Source organism: Felis catus, chromosome C1 (assembly GCF_018350175.1).
Source record: "Felis catus isolate Fca126 chromosome C1, F.catus_Fca126_mat1.0, whole genome shotgun sequence".
NCBI lineage: Eukaryota > Metazoa > Chordata > Mammalia > Carnivora > Felidae > Felis > Felis catus.
In genome coordinates, this window is record NC_058375.1 from 105,682,982 (window position 1) to 105,704,073 (window position 21,092).

At 40.3% G+C, this 21,092-nt stretch overlaps 1 protein-coding gene across 5 annotated transcripts in view; it reads left to right on the forward strand.

The window, feature by feature from the left end:
- Window positions 1-50: 50 nt before the first annotated feature.
- Window positions 51-21,092, forward strand: part of GABPB2 (GA binding protein transcription factor subunit beta 2) — a 37,254-nt gene continuing 16,212 nt past the window's right edge. For 2 of the 5 annotated variants that reach the window (XM_006935105.5, XR_006583027.1), the window contains exons 1-5: window positions 53-834; window positions 6,759-6,898; window positions 8,785-8,952; window positions 9,493-9,687; window positions 12,871-13,009. In XM_006935105.5, coding sequence (XP_006935167.1) covers window positions 6,791-6,898; window positions 8,785-8,952; window positions 9,493-9,687; window positions 12,871-13,009 — 610 coding nt within the window. In that variant the 5' untranslated portion in view covers window positions 53-834; window positions 6,759-6,790. Of the gene's footprint in view, window positions 835-6,758; window positions 6,899-8,784; window positions 8,953-9,492; window positions 9,688-12,870; window positions 13,010-21,092 lie in introns of all 5 variants that reach the window. The other 3 variants (XM_006935106.5, XM_019837807.3, XM_006935107.5) reach the window with 3 other exon arrangements.

Here is a 21,092-nt window from a genome sequence, read left to right on the forward strand (position 1 = left end):
GAAAGTAGAGCCGAAATGTGTCCTTTTCTACGTTCACGTACTTTTGAAGGGCTTCTTTCCCGATTTCTCGCTGCCCTTAGGTAGTGGCGATCGGTGGGCGAAGGTGAGAATCATCTGGTAAGTAAAATGCGTTAAGTGGGTTTGCAAACTCAAGCTGCATGCCCTTCCAGGCCCCTCAAAAAAGCCTCCGTTATTTGTTCCACTATTCTGAGCAGACACCAGGGCTCAACTTGAGCACAAAGCCAGGAACGTCTCCAACAGTTTCACCGGAGGCTGAGACAGAGAAAGTTTTCCCATCAATCCAAGTCTGGCCCCGAGACAAGTTACCAAGAGGGTACAGGATCTACGCTGATACCGATTTGCCCTCTGCACGACGCCGGGCTCTTGGCGCCAAAACAAACCATCGGGTCCATCCCCCTACCGGAACTACACGACACGTAAGACACGTAACAACAATCCTCCGCCTCGCCAAATAGTCCTCTCTGGGTCGTCTCGGATACACGTTTTTCCACTTCAAAAGGCCTTCGGTGGAAAAAAAAAAATGAGCCTCGGAGGTGCGCCGCTCTTCGGTTCTAATGGAAATGTGGGTTTTCTGGTCATTGTCTCCTCACAGATCCCTCCGCCAGAAATTGTATTCGCTGAGTCTTTACTTCCGGGTCCGCCATCTTGTTGCCTCCATTTCTCCACGAGGGGGGGTTAAAGGCCCCCAAAATATGCATATATGAAAAGGCCAAAAAGTAACCGTCAGTGACAGGGAGTCTTAACTAGAGAAGGAAACGGGACCAAACTGGCGGGCTCGGTGAAAGCGCGGCCGGCAGCGTCCCGGACGAGGAGGTGAGGGGGAAGAAAATGTGTACTCTGGGGGGCTTGAGGGCTGGAAGGGAGACTGCCGTGGGAAGGCGCACCGCGCCCAGCCCAGCCCCGAATTTCTGGGTGCAGACTGAGCGGCGCCCCTTCACCGGAGCGGGAGCAGCTCGGGGAGGGGGACGAAGAGGAAGGGGATGAGGCCGGGAGGAAGGGGAGGGGACTGAGAGGAGGTGAAGAAGGGGGTGGGTGTAAGACCTGGGGCTGGGGAGCTGGACCCAGGGAAGCTAGGGCCACAGAGGTGACCGCTAGGGGGCAGCGCGGAGCTCAGCGCCCCCCGCCGGGCCAAGACCTTGGCTTACTACCCCCATTGACTCTTCTTCCTGAAGGACAATGTTGCTGTCTGCAACTGGAGGGTTTGTGATGGAGGAAAAAACGGGGACTCTCAACTGTCTGACTTCAGTAGTAGCTTAAAGATTTTGAGGGAGCTCAGTAATCTGCAAGAGCAGTAAGGGCTCCGCCCTCATTTGTGGCACAGTTGTTTGTACAGCTGGCTGCCCGGTGGAGACGTGTGCAAGAGAAAAAGAAAAATGGGTCGTCATACTGTGGTTTCTTCAATTCCATTTCTCCTTCTCGTTACCTTTCTTCTGTTCTCACAGATTTCCTTGAGCCAGCAGAGATTATCCCATTCCCCTCCTTCTTCCCACAAGGACTTCTTTCTCTCTTAAACATCTACAGAAAAGGACGTTCTGTGGCTTACCTCCAACAATTTAACAACATTTTTGGCCGTCAGGGGCCATATTTTCCTAGTGCCATTTGACCCACCCAATCCAATAGAGATGTTATTAAGCATGTATTTTCATACACTCTTTAATAACAGTGAAAGAACTGCCCCACCCAAAATCTTTTTTTTTTTTTTTTTTTTTTTTTAGTGTTTATTTATTTTCAGAGAGAGATAGCGTGCAAACAGGGAAAGGGCAGAAAAAGAACGGGAGAGAGAATCCCAAGCAGGGTTCCCCCTGTCAGTTGCAGAGCCAGACTTGGGGCTCTGTCTTATGAATGGTGAGATCATAACCTGTGTGGAAACTAAGAGTGAGATGCTTAACAGAGGAGCCACCCAACCCCCTACCTCTCCTCCCCACAAATTCTTATGTCAACAAATGTAATTATTCTATGATAATAAGAGTACTTTGTTGTCAACAGCGCAAGCACTTCATCAGTTATTAAAACAAACTTATCTAGGGGCACCTGGGTGGCTCAGTTGGTTAAGCATCTGACTTCAGCTCAGCCCAGGTCATGATCTCCCAGTTTGTGAGTTCAAGCCCTGGGTCGGGCTCTTTGCTGACAGCTCAGAGCTTGGAGCCTGCTTCAGATTCTGTGTCTCCCTCCCTCCCCCGCCTTCCCCCACTCACATTCTGTCTCTCTCTCAAAAATAAATAAAGATTTTTTTTTTAATTAAAAAACCACACTTATTTGGAGTTCCTGTGTGTTTGTTTGGGAGAGGGAGTGTGTACTTTGTTATTTTATTCATCTCCAAAATCCTAAGAGACAAGTTAGACCAGATTTTGTTTTGTTCTTCACTTCCAATATAGGAAAAGTAGAGGTATGTCCAGTAAGGGAGAATGTTTTCCCAGTGTTTTCAATAATCAGGGAGCTTGAAAGTGCCTCAAGCTCCTCTGGACTCTTTGGCCACATCTCTTGTCTGGTGGGTGTTGTCAGCATTTACATAGGATATGGGAGAAGGGAATACAGTCCCCCCAAAATGCTGCTGTTTTATTATTACTTTCTAAAGTTTTATTTATTTAAGCAATTGCTACACCCCATGTGGGGCTGGAACTCATGACCGTAAGATCAAGAGTTGCACACTCCTCTGACAACCAGCCATGAGCCCCAAAATACTATTTTAAAAATACATTTTATTTTTAACTTTGGATAGATGCTTCAGGTTAACTCAAAAGAATGGAGGATAGGGGAGAAAAGAACCTTGAAGAGCACATTTCTAGACTTTTTTTTTTTTTAACAGTGATGAATATAACTCCCTACTTACATTCTAATCCCAAAGTTTAACTATATCTTTGTATAGTAAGAAGTAAGGCTTTTCATGGCCTATTTAAAGATGGGATGACAGATGCCTGGGTCGCTCAGTCGGTTAAAGGTCCAGCTCTTGATTTTGGCTCAGGTCATGGTCTCATGATTTGTGAGTTTGAGCCCTGTTTGAGCCCCACTTCGGACTCAGTGCTGACAGCATAGAGACTGCTTGAAGTTCTCTCTCTCTCTCTCTCTCTCTCTCTCTCTCTCTCAAAATAAATAAACAACAAAAAAAGAATGGGATGACAAATCTGAGTCAATTGCCATTTAGAGGTACTGATCCATGAGTCACAAATATGATTAAAGAAAAACGATACAATTAATATATATATGAAGGCAGACTATAGTGAAAAAAATTGACTTCAAAAATACTTTGGAAGAGTTCACGTGCTAAAGACAACAGTTTCCATGGGATAAAATCAACTTATTTATATAAAGGGTCTCATTTTCTAGAAATATCAGCTTCCCTGGAATGTAAAGCAAACCAGATTTCTCCTTAGGCAGGTACCCCAACCTTCAACAGTATTTTTTTCGTGGTAAAGAACAGCTGAAATTTCACTATTAGGATACTTCTGGGATGCCTGGGTGGCTCAGTCAGTCCGTTAAGTGTCTGACTCTTGGTTTTGGCTCAGGTCATGGTCTCACGGTGCCTGAGTTCAAGCCCGTATCAAGTTACATGCAGACTGTGTGGAGCCTGCTTGGGATTCTCTCTCTCTCTGTCCCTCCCCAACTTGCGCTCTTTCTCACTCTCAAAATAAATTAATAAACTTAAAAAAAAAGAAAGATACTTCTGCTTTTTGCCAGCATGTCTTTCCCTTTGTGACCAGTTATTATGGAAGTGTTTAAGACTTGGTGATATACTGTGTATATCTATATCTACCTATCTATATATATATATATACATACGCCATATATACCATATGCGTATGTATGTACTATATATACCATATATATATGTGTGTTATGTATGTATGTATTATGTATACATACCACATATATATATGTGTGTATGTATGTATATATATGTGTATAGTGTAATTTGAGAAACTGTGAGGGAGTCATTTATGACTAATGAACCTCCTAAAAATTGTTAAGTATTAGTAATAAGATCATTAAATTGCAAGGCAATTTTGATATTTTAAAAGGAAGGTGATTACGGAGAAATACAAAGTATTGGTTTTCTATAATAAGGTTTTGCTATCATTTTTTTCTTTAGCATTTTCTTAAGTTGTGAAAACTGACATGTAGGTTATAGAAGTTTGCTATTAAAGTGCATCCTCTCCTTGTGAACATACTCATTCAAAGGGTCTGGACTGCAGTGTGAACTGTGCTCATTCTGAACACTCTCAGGTGGTCTCCTGGACACCCAGGTTTGAGGACAATGCTCTGGGATATAGATATGGAAGGTTAAATCACATGGTGGCTGAATGACTTGCCTAAGCTGATGAGCCTCAAATTTTCTGGTTTCAGGACTCATTTAAATATATATATATATGTTTATATATTTATATATTTTAATGTTTTATTTATTTTTTTGAGAGTGAGAGACAGTGTGAGTGGGGGAGGGGCAGAGAGAGAGGGAGACACATAATCTGAAGCAGGCTCCAGGCTCAGCTGTCGGCACAGAGCCCAACACGGGGCTTGAACCCATGAACTGTGAGGCCATGACCTGAGCCGAAGTCTGATGCTTAACCAAGGAGTCACCCAGGTACCCAGGTAAATGAGTCCAGGTCCACCCTTGGACTCATTTATATTCTTAAAAATTATTGAGGACACCAATGTGTTATATCTATTGGTACTTAACTATTTTCAAAATTAATTTTTATTTATTTATTTTTTAACTATGACAGGTACTTGTTTGAAATTACTTCATATTTCCTGATGTGTTTTATTTTCTTGCAAGAGAGTGTGTGTGTGCAAGGGGGGCCGGTGGGGGAAGGAGAAAGAAACTCTTAAGCAGCCTCCACGCTCAGTGCGGAGCCCAATCTGGCTTGATCTCAGGACAGTCAGATCATGACCTCAGGTGAAATCAGGAGTCAGATTCTTAACTGGTTGAGCCACTCCGGTGCTCTTGGAAATTAATTTAAAAATGTTCATTCATTAAAATACAATCATAAATCCTGTACGTGTTAACATAAATAACACATTTTTATAAGAAATGTATCTTCCGAGTTAAATAATGAGAAGAATGGCATTGTTTTGTTTTTGCAAATCTTTCTAACCTCTGGCTTAATAGAAAACAGCTGTAGTGGGGCGCCTGGGTGGCTCAGTCGGTTGAGCGTCCGACTTCAACTCAGGTCATGATCTCACTTTTGGTGGGTTTGAGCCCTGTGGTGGACTCTGTGCTGACAGTTCAGAGCCTGGAGCCTGCTTTGGATTCTGTGTCTCCCTCTCCCTGTCCCTCCCCTGCTTGCACTCTATCTCTGTCTCTCAAAAGTGAATGAACATTGAAAAAAAAACAACAGCTGCATATCTACTATTGCATGTAATCTGTTGCAATATGTACTTGGAAAAAGGAATATTTTAATAGCTTTTTTGGGTAATTCTGGTGTTCTTTGATTCTGCACAAAAACTGTACAAACTAATGATTTCTTAAAAGTTACTTGCAGTGAAGAATCTGAAACCATATGAATGAAATTATTATACTCTGTTACCTTAAAACCAACTGTTCTTTCACTTAAAAGTATTGTTTTTGCTTATACGTGATTTTATAACATGCATTGGTCATTTGAAAAATACTGGTTCTGCAAATTACGCAGATCATCCAAAAGTTGATGCATTTTATTTTACAATATTAAAAAATCACATTCATTAGTATCATAACTAATTTCATCAGAAAACTTTATAGTAAGCTGTTAACTCATGGTGGTGGATTTGTTTCCCAAAATTCTAATTTTGCTTGAAAGCTCTAATTGTAATTAATAAATGAACACTGCCAATTGTTTTCCTCGAAGTGGCAGGTTCACTTTATTCATTTTTGAAAAAGTTTCTGCTGTATAACTAAGTCTCAATATCTTTGGATTGTCTATTCATCATTCTTTGGTGTGACATAACATTTTTTTAAAGTTTATTTACTTATTTTGAGAGAGAGAGAGGGAGTGCTCATGGGAGTGGGGCAGGGGCAGAGAGAGAGGGAAAGAAAGAATCCCAAGCAGGCTCCCCACTGTCAGCGCAGAGCCCAACATGGGGCTGGGATCTCACAAATCATGAGATCATGACCTGAGTCAAGGTCAAGAGTCAGATGCTTAACCAGCTGAGTCACCCAGGCGCCCTTGACGTACATTTCTACCCACAGTTGTTTCAAAGGGATGAAATGCTGTTTTTGATTCCTTAAGCTAGAGAGGTGGTAATGTGTTGCACAGGTTTCCAAAGTATTTTTCTGAATACTGAACATTAAGGAACTATTGTTTAGGGCCTAAACTTTTCCAAATATCTGATTGTGTTAGATGAGGTGGAGAGAAAGTGCCATACTGGGTAGTCAGCTTGAGAAATATCTTACATATATTTAAAATTTTTTTTTAATTTTATTTATTTATTTATTTATTTATTTATTTATTTATTTATTTATTTATTTATTTTTTCAACGTTTATTTATTTTTGGGACAGAGAGAGACAGAGCATGAACGGGGGAGGGGCAGAGAAAGAGGGAGACACAGAATCGGAAACAGGCTCCAGGCTCCAAGCCATCAGCCCAGAGCCTGACGCGGGGCTCGAACTCACGGACCGCGAGATTGTGACCTGGCTGAAGTCGGACGCTTAACCGACTGCGCCACCCAGACGCCCCAAGAAATATCTTACATATATTTAAGTACAAGAGGTCTTCTCAGAGCATTTTACAGGCAGCTTTCCTTGTGTTTGAATTATAGCTTCCTGAAAACTTTTGTTCCTATGCATAAAGATGTCTTTGGTGGACTTGGGGAAGAGGTTACTAGAAGCGGCAAGAAAAGGCCAAGATGATGAAGTGAGAACATTGATGGCAAATGGCGCCCCATTCACCACAGACTGGGTAAGCTCTTTTCATTATTCCCAATGTGTGCTGTTGCCAATTTCTTTTTTCCCCCCAAACATTTAATTGTTTTAATTATTTTTTTAAAGTTTATTTATTTATTTTGAGAGAGAGATTGAGCATGTGAGCAGGGGATGAGGTGGGGGGGGGGGGGGGGGGGAGAGAATCCCAAGCAGGCTTCACTCTGTCAGTGCAGAGCCCCATGCAGAGCTTGAACCCATGAACTGTGAGATCCTGACCTGAGCCAAAATCAAGAGTCGGACACTTAACCGACTGAGCCACCCAGGCGTCAAAGATTTTTTTTTTTTTTTTTAAGTAATCTCTATACCCAGTGTGGAGCTTGAACTCACAACCCCAAGATCAAAAGTTGCACACTCTACGGACTGAGCTAGCCAGGTGTCCCCCAACCTTTTTCTTAAAGGCTGAACATACTGTATTGCCTTTTCTCATTCCCTTTCTGCTTCATTCTCCTACAAGAGTTTTGTTTTCTTCGTTTTACCTAAATACTTCTTTTAGTTTTCCAAATTGAAAGAGTCTCCTGTGGATATATATAGATGGTAATTGTAAGGTATTATATACTTGTGATTTTCCATAATGTTTCTTAGAGTATTTTCTGAAGGTTTAATTCTCCCTGGAGTGTACTTAGGTTATAGGCTTCTGTAATTAGCTAAAAATTAAACAAAATCAGTATAATAAGAGTGCATTTCTAGACTAATAAACTACTTGTTTCCTTTTCTCTAAAGTATCCCGGTTAATAAGGAATAGTCTAGGCATTTGTTACCTTTTTACCAGTGTTAAAATACATTAAGAGGAAGGTGTTAATTTCATGAGCCTAAACAGCCAGCTTGAAGAGCAGTGTCAGAAGATCCAGGTCCAGGTTATAATGTGGACTTGCTAAGCATTCATGGATTTTATAAGCAGTATCTAATTTAATTTTTAAAAAAAAATTTTAAATGTAATCTCTGCACACAACATGGATCTCAAACTCACAACCCCGAGATCCAGTCACGTGATCTACCAGCCGAGCCAGCCAGGCGCAGGCATTGCCTAATTTGAACAATTTGATGAGCCAGTGTCCTCTATGCTGGGGTGATTAATTTATAGCTTTAGAGGTCAGCAGATTGTTAGCGCTTCACAAAAAGGAAGAAAAGGAAACCTATGAGATTAGCATTTCTATAAATAGACCTGAAAAGAGCAATGTGAATTAAATCCAGTCAGGCAGAAAGGCTGAATATATAAGAAAGGCAAAGAAGCAACATAGGCTTAAAATAAAGAACGTAACACGAAGAAAGGAATAGATCTCTGGCCAAAGTGGCCAAAGATAGATAACTCTTGAAAGATGTACTTTGAGATGATACAGACGTATTGCTATTTGACAATAGCTTATTGCTGTTCACATGCCATTGCTAAAATTTTAGCACCTCTTCATCTCATCAGTCTTTTTGCTTTGTTTTACGGTGGCAACAGACTTCTATTCCAACCAATTAAATTTTTACCCCAAATTTCTCACTAACTTTCTAGCCTCTGCCCTTTTCCTAAGAATTCTTTTGAATTTGCCTATCCCTTACCTTTACCCCAATGCAGAATGTTCCTGTTTATCCATTTTTTTTACCTTCTTCTAAGCCTTGCTTAACATCATGTCCTTTGGAGAATCTCACCTGGTAACTCCACCTGACTTAAATCCATTAGCACTTATTTAATTGGTGGGATGTTTATTTGCCTGTTAGTATATTAAGCTCTTAATTAATATTCTTTACTCCTATTGGCCACCCAGATTCTCTCTCCAAGGACAGGAACCATAGACTGTACCTCTTGTTCATTTGTGTCTCTCAATGATTTAGGACTCTGCACACAGTTGATACTCAATGAGTATTATTTTCCCACAGCTTGGAACATCACCCCTCCACCTTGCAGCCCAGTATGGTCATTATTCCACAGCAGAAGTGCTCCTTCGAGCAGGCGTTAGCAGGGATGCCCGGACCAAAGTGGACAGGACCCCCTTGCACATGGCTGCAGCTGACGGACATGCCCACATCGTGGAACTGCTTGTTAGGGTAATAGTGGTGGATCTATATTGTAAAAAAGATATCCACCTCCCTGTCTTCTTACTTGAATGGGTGGTAGGAAACTAGGCTGGGAGAGATTAAGTTTAGGACAGTTCATAGCACAGACTTGCATCTCTTTCAAGAGTCGTCATGGCTATGAGGATCGGGTTGCCTAATCTTTTACAGGCTAAGCAGACTTTATTGATTTTTCTTCATTCCCTTCTGCAGGTGTTCTCTTTACTTATGCCTGTTTTTCTAGGTGCTCAGCTCTCTGTTAATAAATGCAACAAAAAATCTGCTCTTTTCTCCTTCCTTTCCCATCTGTTATAATTTCCCCGTTGTCCTTAGAAGACCTATTCATTGAAGACATTATGTCTGTCATCATTCAGGAGAATTTGAAGAATGCTTTTCCCTTTGATATGTCTTAAACGTGATCTGAATTTGAATATGTGTAATCTCCATGGAAATCCTCTCTATTTGGGTTTTGGGATCTTGCACCTGTGCTACTGTAACCAGTGTCTGTTTGAAACAATTACTATTGTGTGACAGAACGGTGCAGATGTGAATGCCAAGGACATGCTGAAGATGACAGCTTTACATTGGGCCACAGAGCACCACCATCGAGACGTTGTGGAGCTGCTTATCAAGTATGGAGCTGACGTGCATGCTTTCAGCAAGTTTGACAAATCTGCCTTTGACATAGCCCTGGAGAAAAAGAATGCTGAGATTCTGGTCATCCTTCAGGTCTGGTTCTTTTTATACCCCTAGAGTATATTGTAACTCAAGGATTTTTTGTAGGAGCTGACTCAAAATTGAATTTTCTATATCTTATCAAGATAGTACATCTGATATGTCTCAATCTTGTGACTCACTGTCGTTAGTATTTTTTTTAACCTTTATTTATTTAAAATATTTTTTTAATGTTTATTTTTATGAGAGAGAGACAGAGCACGAGCAGGGGAGGGGCAGAGAGAGAGGGAGACACAGAATCTGAAGCAGGCTCCAGGCCCTGAGCTGTCAGCACAGAGCCTGACGCAGCGTTCAAACTCACAAACTGCAAGATCATGACCTGAGCTGAAGTCGGACACTTAACTGACTGAGCCACCTAGGCGCTCCAGTATTTCTTTTTTTTTTAATGTTTATTTATTTTTGAGAGAGAGAGAGATAGAGCACGAGGTGAGGAGGGACAGAGACAGAGAGAGAGAGACAGACAGACAGACAGAATCCAAAGCAGGCTCCAGGCTCCAGGCTCCGAGCTGTCAGCACAGAACCCAATGTGGGACTTGAGCTCACAAATCATGAGATCAGGACCTGAGCCAAAGTTGGACTCTTAACCAACTGAGCCACCCAGGCACTCCAAAAGTTTATGATTTAGGGGTGCCTGGATGGCTCAATTGGTGAAGCATCAGACTCTTTTTTTTTTTTTTAAGTTTATTTATTTATTTTGAGAGAGAGAGAGAAAGCATGAGCAGGGGAGGGGCAGAGAGAGGGAGAGAGAGAGAATTCTAAGCAGGCTCCATACCGTCAGTGCAGAGCCCAGTGTGGGACTCGAATTCACAAACCCTGAGATCATAACCTGAACTGAAGTCACTTAACCAACTGAACCACCCAGGTACTCTGTTATTGGTATCTTAAAAAAAAGTAGCATTCTATATAGCCCTGAATTATTCACGGTGATTGAAGAGTAGTGTTGTGGCTAGTATAAAAACAAGATTTCTTTGGTTTAGAGTGTTTTTTTCTCCATGAAAATTTCCCTTTCTAATTGAGCGTGACCTGGGACTAAAAGCCTCTTTATGTTTTCTGAATGTACATCAACTGATACGAGGCAGTATATAGCTCTAACACATATTGAGTCATAAGGAAGCCATCTCAGAATTAAAAAGGAGCTGTGATTATTTCACCCCTTAATTTCTTAATCCAGCACTTGTATATCAGGGAGTAATAGGATGAAGGATACAAAGGTTGGTAAGACATGCCTGCCCTTGGAGTGTTTACAGTGTGATGAAGGTAAGGATAAGAAATCAAGCATTACAATATTACATTGATACATTGGTATTTATCGAGCATTGCAGGGCCTCAGAAGAGGGAGTATGAATGATGCTTAATGCAAAGATTAAAGTGTATATAGAGGGGCGCCTGGCAGTTTCACTCAGAAGATCATGTCACTCTTGATCTTGTGGTCATGAGTTTGAGCTCCACACTGAGTGCAGAGATTACTGGGGGGAAAAAAAAAAAAAAAAAAAAAAAAAAAAATATATATATATATATATATATATATATATATGTAGAACATGAACTGAGTTTTAAAGAAGTAGGCAGAGAAGTAAGAAAATTATATTCTAGGCTAGAAAAAGAGCAAGCCAATGACATAGAGGTATGAAAGGATATGGGTTCAAGAAAGCATATGTTTTGTGACTAGAGATTGAGCAAGGGAAATGGAGTTTGGGAGTGGAAGGAGCTAAAGCTTAAGGGTTAGGCAGAGTTTTGAGTGTAGGGCTGTTACATGCAAAAGAGTTTAGACTATTTTATGGGTAATGGGGATCCAATAGAAGCTTTTAAATAGAAAATTGAGATTTCTTTTTTTTTTTTTTTAAGTAAGCTTTACGTCCAACGTGGGGCTTGAACACAGGACTGTGAGATTAATAGGAGTCCCATGCTTTACCAACTGAGCCAGCCAGGCACCCCCATTTTTAAAAATTTTTAAATATTTTATTTATTTTTTAAGCTGTTTTTTTTTTAAGTTTATTTATTTTGAGAGAGAGTGAGCGGGGAGAGGCAGACAGAGAGGGAGGCTCCCACTGTCAGTGTGGAGCCTGATGTGGAGCTTGAACTCATGAAAGTATGAGATCATGACCTCAGCGGAAATCAAGAGTCAGTTGCTCAACCGACTGAGCCACCAAGGTGCTCCTGTGAATTGTTTTTGTTGTTTTTTTTTAAAGATGATCATTTGGAGTGTGGTACACAGACCTGAGAGAAAAGATACTCAATGTGACTTTCATTAGGCCAGGGAAGGGCCAGTAGGGGCTTGAATTAAGGAAACAATAGTGGAGTATAGAAGAAGAGGCAGATTCAAGAAGGAATTTAACAGTAAGCAGAGAATGGATAATCTGTTTCACCTGAAGCTATTGGTCATAGGGATAATTATATGTAAAAAATAGCCATTTCTGTTGCATTTTCAGGGGTTTGTTTTTCCTGGCAGATGGTTCCCTATAGACTGGTTGTACTCTTCAACTTTAATTCCTTATTTAGAGCTCTTTCATAACTGGACTTTTGAAGTAGATACTATGCTTGTAGAAAACTGCTTCTGAAAGTTAGAAAATTAGATAAGCATCTTTACACCTAAATTGTACAAATACCCCTGGAAGCAAAAGTGCAGGTATGGCACTAGACTTTAAAATCTGGCACTCATTTATTTGCTTGTTATATATTCTCTTAGGGATTTCTTCACTGGCAAAGTGGAACAAGTAGTTGGACAAAACTCTGGAGAATATTGTTCTCTGTAGATTCGCTGTAGGGATCTCTTGCTAGCGCATTGACTTGTACATAATTAATTGATCGTAGAGTTTTAGAGCTGCAAATTACTTTTTAGGCCACTTCCCTCATTTTCCAAATAAAAAACAAGATCCAGACAGGTAAAGTGAATTGTCTAGAAGTTTTTACAAGTAATACACTTTTTTGCAAATAATAACACTTCTTTTTTTTTTTAAATTAGAAATAAACTTGGGAAAGCAGCCTAACATCTTTGTTGCCCTGGTCTGGAAAAACAAAACCAAACCAGTAGTCTTAATGAGAACTCTGAGCTCCCTGGGACATTGTGTGCCACAACTAGTTCTGCTCCACAGGGCACTGGGGTGCAGCGGCTGCTCAGTGACGGTATAACTAAAGCTAACGAGCTCTGACTTTGAACTATCCTGACTTGCTTTGTAGGAAGCGATGCAGAATCAGGTGAATGCTCATCCCGAGAGAGCCAACCCTATGACTGTGGCCACCCCATTCATCTTCACATCTGGAGAAGTTGTCAACCTCGCCAGCCTTGTTTCTTCAACCAACACCAAAACAACCTCAGGTAATATCTTGATAACATGGCATTTATTTTAGACTTGAAATTAACACAACCCCTGTTTTTCCTATGAGATGAATGGATAGCCTGTCCTTTGTTGAAATATGTAACAAATAGAAGATTTATAATAAATTTTAAAGCTAATGCACTTTTTCTTTCTTGGAGAAGGGAAGATCATACACAGGGATTATACATGAGTGCTTACTATATTAAAAGTAAAATAGTTTACAGATTAATCTGTGGAAGGGTTATATGTAACCACAAAATGAAAATATAAGGGTATTTTAGCATGGTACCATTAAGGAAAACAGTTAAGTACCATAGTCTAAAATGTGACAAATAAACCAGAATAAACATAAATAGGTGTTGGAGTGCTGCTATAAAAGAGGTACATGTGATTATTTGAATAAAGTGTAAGAGCTTCGATTTGCAATCTTGGGAACATATGTAACAACAAAATAGAGAAAAGCATCTTTTGAGATCCTTATGTTTTTAACAAAAACATCTATCTAAAACAAATAGGGGTGCCTAGGTAGTTCAGTTGGTTAAGTGTCTGACTCTTGATTTTGGCTCAGGTCATGATCTCACGGTTCATGAGTTCAAGCCCCACATCGGGTTCTGCACTGACAGTATAGAGCCTGCTTGGGATTCTCTGTCTCTCCCTCTCTCTTTGCCCCTCCCCCACTTGCTCTTTCCAAAACCAAATGTAAATAAACATTTTTAAAAAATAACAAATCGGGGCGCCTGGGTGGCTTGGTCGGTTAAGCGGCCGACTTTGGCTCAGGTCATGATCTCACGGTCTGTGAGTTCGAGCCCCGCGTTGGGCTCTGTGCTGACAGCTCAGAGCCTGGAGCCTGTTTCAGATTCTGTGTCTCCCTCTCTCTCTGCTCCTCCCCTGTTCATGCTCTGTCTCTCTCTGTCTCAAAAATAAATAAATGTTAAAAAAAAAAATTTTTTTTTTAAATAACAAATCAATTTGAGGGGCGTCTGGATGGCTCAGTCGGTTGTGTGCAACTTCGGCTCAGGTCATGATCTCACGGTTCCTGAGTTTGAGCCCCGCATCAGGCTCTGTGCTGACAGCTCAGAGCCGGGAGCCTGCTTTGGATTCTGTTTCTCCCTCTCTCTGCCCCTCCCCTGCTCTGTCTCTTTCAAAAATAAACAAACATTAAAAAAATAAAAAGCAATTTGAGCTATTTTCAACATTTCCTTACATATATTTGTTTTACAGTGAGGGGACTTGTGTCTTCATTTAAATAAATTTTCCAACTGACTTGGTTTCTTTTTCTGTTTCTGACTTTCATTTAAAAATAAGACATTGTGGGGTGCCAGGGTGTCTCAGTCAGTAAAGCGTCCAACTTTGGTTCAGGTCATGATCTCATGGTTTGTGGGTTTGAGCCCTACATCGGGCTCTGTGCTAACAGCCCAGAGCCTGGGGTCTGCTTCAGATTCTGTGTCTCCCTCTCTCTCTGCCCTTCCCCTACTTACGCGCGCGCTCTCTCTCTCTCTCTCTCTCTGTCTCAAAAATAAATAAACATTTTTAAAATTAAAAAAAAAAAGGACATTGTATTCCTAGTTAAGTTTATATAATATCAAAGGAAGACCGTGAATGAAGTATTATTATGGAAAGGCAGTGTGGCAAAAAGAAACAAGCATATACATGATATGCATAGAATTTTACATTTAGAACTGCATTCAAATACTAATTTATTGCCTACATGCTTGACCTTGGGAAAACCTTTGTCTAAGGCTTCTTTACTTATCTACAAAATTGGGATATAATAATACGTACTTTATGAGGTGGTTGTGAGACTTCAAGTGAGATTTGTATTTCCATTTTATAGCAGGACTTCAGTAATAGTATTAAATAAAAATGTAACTTCTCAATGAAAGTTAATTCAGTTATGCCCTCAGGGGGGCAGTAGAGACCTTCATTTTGTAGGCCATCGACTATCATTTAAAATCACTGTGCTTTGCTTTCAGCCGGATGATTCAAAAGGTTTAGCTTAAAAATAAGTATACATATAATCAGAATATTCACAGCTTTTTGGATTTGTTGTGGTTCAGGCCACAGTGATTAGAACAAATGCCTTTATAATCCAAAAGTCTTTAGAAGCTAGTAAAGTTAGGGGTGCCTGGGTGGCTCAGTTGGGTAAGGCTCAGAGCATGATCTCACGTTTCATGGGTTCAAGCCCCGCATTGGGCTCCGTGCTGATGATGTGGAGCCTGCTTGAGATTCTCTCTTTCTCTCTCTCCCCCTTTCTCTGGCCCTCCTCTGCTCTCTCTCTGTCTCGAAATAAATAAATAAACTTTAAAAAAATAAAAAAAAAGCTAGTTAAGTTATGTATTCACAAATATGTGAAAGGAACTAGAGTTGATAATCTAATTATTGAAATTCTTCAGACCCTGACCTGAAATGATAAGCAAAGTTGAAGACATTTAGAATAGAGCTTCTTAGCCTTGTTTCCCATGGGTCTCTATTGTGTTCGTCATGTTGCTTTTAGCAGACCTATCGTTTCTCTCTTCTGTATGTTGCCGACCACAAATTGAGATTGCTAAACCGTTACATAATAGACCTGATCTCTCCAGTGTTGTCTTACGCATGAAACAATTCTACCTAGCTCTTCCCCTTCAGGGGAGATAATCAGTGCAGATAAAAGAGATGAGAAAAGTTATAAGACAAATTCAGGTTGTATTACTCAATTGGGTTAAAGGATTTTCTTTTCCCGAATGGTGGGTGGCTTGTTTCCCATCGTCCAGTGATATTTTTTTCATCCAGTAATATTTTTAAGAATTAACTGAAAGGGAGGGGCTACCACACATACACAAGAAGAATTAACTGACATTATCCTAGAATTATCATTTTGATGGATATTTTTGATAAAATTCAGATTATAAAGCTTGCTTTCATTTTTCCATTTGTGACTAAAGATATCACTGATCATCAGTGCTACCATCAAACTGCAGCCATTCAAAAAGGCAGCTAGACTAAATTAAACATTAACCAGGGCAAAACAAAGTTATGGAGATGAATTTCCTATTTCTGTAGGATCATAAGATGCACTCCAAAGTCAAATATAAATAGCTTGTATTAGTTCATAAGGAGTACAGGCTTTGGAATGTAATGAATTGCATTCTAATCTGAGCTCTGACATTTACTACCTGTGTGACGTGGGCAAGTTATGTAGTTTTTCTGGATCTAGTTTTCACCAGCTCATTGAAATTGCCTAGCTTACCATAGCACAGTCCCCTAAGTCGTGGTATAGAGTTTGTCGAAGCCACATTCTGAATTGGTAACAAGAGTCTTCACTGATAATGTCATTTCATTTCAAAACAACAGCATCCATGCACATTTTACTTTATTTGATGTTGGGCCTTATATTAAGGAGAAGGAAGCAATATTGTTTAACAGTAAAGTACCTTGTTTTCCTAGAATTCACTGGGATAAGTCTGAGGAGATCATTGCTATCATCTCTTTTCAGTTTCAACTGTGCATGTCAGAATACTAAACCCAATTTCTCACAAATGTTCTTTCTTCATTTTGCTGTTGAGTGGACTTAGGTAAGTTAGTAATCAAAGGGAGAACACCCTTAGCCTGGTATCATCATGTACTGAAAAGTATATAATACTTTCTCAAAAGTAGTTTTACCTAGCTTTTCTACTTTAGCTGAGTGACCTATGTGAGGTTTGGCCTACTTGAACTTTAATTATAACAGCTGTGTGTGTGTGTGTGTGTGTGTGTGTGTGTGTGTGTGTGTATGTGTGTTTTAACTCTGGTAAAATAATAACAACTTTGTTTTTGGATTTCTAGTGACTTATTGCCATATACATTCTACCCTCCTCGAGGGATATATATATATATATATATATATATATATATATATATATAGTAAAACCTTGGTTTGCAAGCATAATTTGTTCCCTAAACACGCTTATAATCCAAAGCACTTGTATATCAAAGTGAATTTCCCCATAAGAAATATTGGAGGGGCACCTGGGTGGCTCAGTCGGTTAAGTGTCTGGCTTCAGCTCAGGTCATGATCTTGCGGTTCATGGGTTCAAGCCCCATGTCAGGCTCTGTGCTGACAGCTCAGAGCCTGGAGCCTGCTTTGGATGCTGTGTCTCCCTCTCTCTCTGCCCCTCCCTTGCTCATGCTCTGTCTTTCTCTTTTTCTATCTCTCAAAAATAAACATTAAAAAAAAAACAAAACTGGAAACTCAGATGATTCATTCTACAACCCCAAAATATTCATATAAAAATTATTATAATACTGTAATACAAATTAATAAAGAAAATATTTATATATTTTATCGATAAAATAATATAAACAAAATAATATAAACAATAGTATTTATAAAATATTAATAAATAAAACAAAATATAAAGAAAAATAAACACATTAACCTGTACTTCCCTTTGAAAATCTTCATGGCTGGTGTGAGGGAGACAAGAAAGAGAAGAGGTTATTTTGTAGGACGACTTTCACTATCACTAATGGAATCACTGCTTTCCGTTGGCTCAGTGGAATCTTTTCCTGCATGAGGGCCATTGTATATGTTTGCACAGATGTTGACTGCAATACAGTATTCATAAACTCTTTGCTACTGTATTTAATGTAACTGGCAATAAGGCAGCAGAGGAAAAGGTCCATATCTGCAGGCAGCCTGACCTAGAATGAAGCAAAGCATTCCTAAGCTTACTCTTGTATGGAAAAGCAAAGGACTGTCTATAAGTGCTTGGAAGTGACAAAAAATACACTAGTGCCAGTTGTGGGCACCTTCCAACATTCTGAAATATCATTGATTTCTTCCAAATATTGCCCCTGAGACCAAGCATCCAAGCATGGGAGACAATCACAATGCTGCTGTGAGAAAGAGAGGAGAGGAGACCCATTGGCCCAGTTGTGATCATGTGATGTTTGGTGTCACATAGTACTCGTATTGCAAGACATCACTTGTTTATCAAGTGAAAATTTATTAGATATGTTTGCTGGTCTTGTGGAACACTCACAGAACAACCTACAATTCTAGGTGTTACCGTATATATATCTAAAAATTGTTCCTTGTGGGGGCGCCTGGGTGGCGCAGTCGGTTAAGCGTCCGACTTCAGCCAGGTCATGATCTCGCGGTCCGTGAGTTCGAGCCCCGCGTCAGGCTCTGGGCTGATGGCTCAGAGCCTGGAGCCTGTTTCCGATTCTGTGTCTCCCTCTCTCTCTGCCCCTCCCCCGTTCATGCTCTGTCTCTCTCTGTCCCAAAAATAAAATAAAAAACGTTGAAAAAAAATTAAAAAAAAAATTGTTTCTTGTGTCATTGGTGAGTTTTTTTTTTTAATATTTATTTATTTTTGAGAGAGAGAGACAGAGTGCAAGCGGGGGAGGAGGAGAGAGAGACAGAGACAGAATCCAAAGTAGGCTCCAGGCTCTGAGCTGTCAGCACAGAACCCAATGTGGGGCTCGAACTCACGGACCATGAGATCATGACCTGAGCCAAAGTCAGATGCTTTACCGACTGAGCAACCCGGGCACCCCCTCATCTGTGACTTCTTATGTCAGTGTTTGGTATGATAAGTTGAGTGATGGGAAAAGCATGAATTTAGTAGGAACATTAGAGAATATAGCTGGATCTTGCTCTGCATGAAGTTATGGGATAGACATCGATTCCTTTCTGGAGGTCAGGCACTCTGTGTTCCACTCAGACTGTTTGGTTCCCTGCATATTTTATGAAAGAATTAGAATAAACAGGGTTATCATCACTATCTCCACCCTAATCAACCACTGCCACCGTCATCATGCAAAAGCTTTGAGTAAGATCATTTGTAGCTGGGGCGCCCAGCTAGCTCAGTCGGTAGAGCATACAACTCTTGGTCTCAGGGTTATGAGTTTTTGCCCCAAATTGGATGCAGAGATTACTAAAAAAATAAATAAATTTAAAAGAAGATAGTTTGGGGGCGTCTGGGTGTCTCAGTCAGTTAAGTGTGTGATGCTTGACCTTAGTTCAGGTCTTGATCTCAGGGTGGTGAGTTCAAGCCCCACACTGGGCTCAGTGCTGGACATGGAGCCTACTTAAAAAGAAGATAATTTGTAGCTATTAAGAGTACTATACAAGAAATCCACCTTTTTTTTTTTTATTTTAATGTTTATTTATTTTTGAGAGACAGAGAGAGAGCACAAGGAGGAGAGGGAGACACAGAATCCAAAGCAGGCTCTAGGCTCTGAGCTGTCAGCATAGAGCCCGATGCAGGGCTCGAACCCACAAATCGTGAGATCATGACCTGAGCCGAAGTTGGTCGCCCAACCTACTGAGCCACCCAGGTGCCCCAGAAATCCACCTTTTTAAGGCAAATCTTCTGAAATTTAAATTTATAAACCAGTTAAATTACCTACATTAATCATATCAGAAAAGGATCCTTTGCTCTGTGGAAGGATTTATTACAAAGAGTGTTAAATGGGAATTTCTTTATTTTACAGATAACTGGCAGTTTGATAGACAAAAGGCTGGAAAGAATCTTTAAGCATAGGTAGTGAGAAAACATAAAAATCAAGAGTACATTGAAAGGGCACCTGGGTGGCTCAGTCAGTTGAGTGTCCAACTTTGGTTACGATCTCATGATTTGTGAGTTTGACCCCCACATCGGGCTTGCTGCTGTCAGGACAGAGCCCACTTTAGATACTTGTCTCCCTCTCTTTCTTCCCCTCCTCTGTTCGCACTCTTTGAAAAATAAATAAAACATTTAAAAAATTTATTTAAAAAGTATTGGGACTCCTAGCTGGCTCATTCAGTAGAGCATGTGACTGTTGGTCTCGGGGTTGTAAGTTCCATCCCCACATTGGGTGTAGAGATTACTTAAAATCTTAAAGAAAATTAAGAGTACATTTAAAAAGTGGGTAAGTGTATCTGGGTCACCTAGGAGGCTCAGTCCATTGAGCATCTGACTCTTGCTTTCGGCTCAGGTCATGATCTCATGGTTCATGAGATTGAGCCCCACGTCAGGCTCTGCGCTGACAGTGAGAGCCTGCTTGGGATTCTCTCCCTATCCCTCTCCCACTCTCTTTCTCAAAATAAATAAATATTTTTTAAATAAAACAATCAATCAGAGCCCAGTCAGGAGACTAAACTACATGGCAAGTTGTATAATTTTTTTATAATATATAACACATAATTTGAATATGTTATACCTAAATGTATGTATAATTTATAAAAAATTATTAATAATAGTGGTTAACTACTAAGATATGAGGAGAACTCTAAAGAATACCAGAATAGCCAATTTAGGGAGCAGACACTCCTTCTGTATGACAAAACGTAGTTTCATGCTAATTGTCAAGAAATATTGATAAGGGTCCAGCTTAAGTATGACAAGGCAAGGCAAAACAGGGATTTGGAGCTGAGAAGCAATAAATTCACAACTGACACAAAAGTATCTTTGAAGTTCTAATGAAAGACATAGTGAAATGCAATTTATTTTATAAAAGTTAGATTTATGCAAAATTGTGAAGTAATACTTTTTTTTTAATGTTTATTTTTTAACGTAAACATGAGCCAGGGAGGGGCAGAGAGAGAGAGAATCCCAAGAAGGCCCCGTGCTGTCAGCACAGAGCCCGATGTGTGTCTTGATCATGACCTGAGCCACAGTCAAGAGTTGGATGCTCAACAGACTGAGCCACCCAGGCGCCTCAGTAATAGTTTTGGTAAATAAAGTTAGGCATGGCTGTTGCCCGATCTAATGCACTTTCGTCCCGGAGCGTAGTTGTAAGAATAGCACACAGAAACAAGGATACAAGGTTATAAACATAGTTGTTTTTTTAAGTGCATCATGAGATAAGTAAGTAATTGTTTTTAGCACAAACTGGTCGTACTACTGTTTGACATTCAGTAAGTGAAGTGTCAGGTTTTTAACTGTTCCTGCAGTGGAGGTCAGTGCTATGCTTTCTCACCTGTCTAGCTGATGGATAGATGCAGTGTGGTTAAGTAAAGCCCAGGCAGAGCCTCTTCCTGCAGCAGCAATAGTTTAGAGTAAGTCATACTCTGTGTCCTTACCACCTGCTGCCAAGCAGAGCTCTGTACAGCCAGCCGAGTGAGTGGGCGGCACTCCT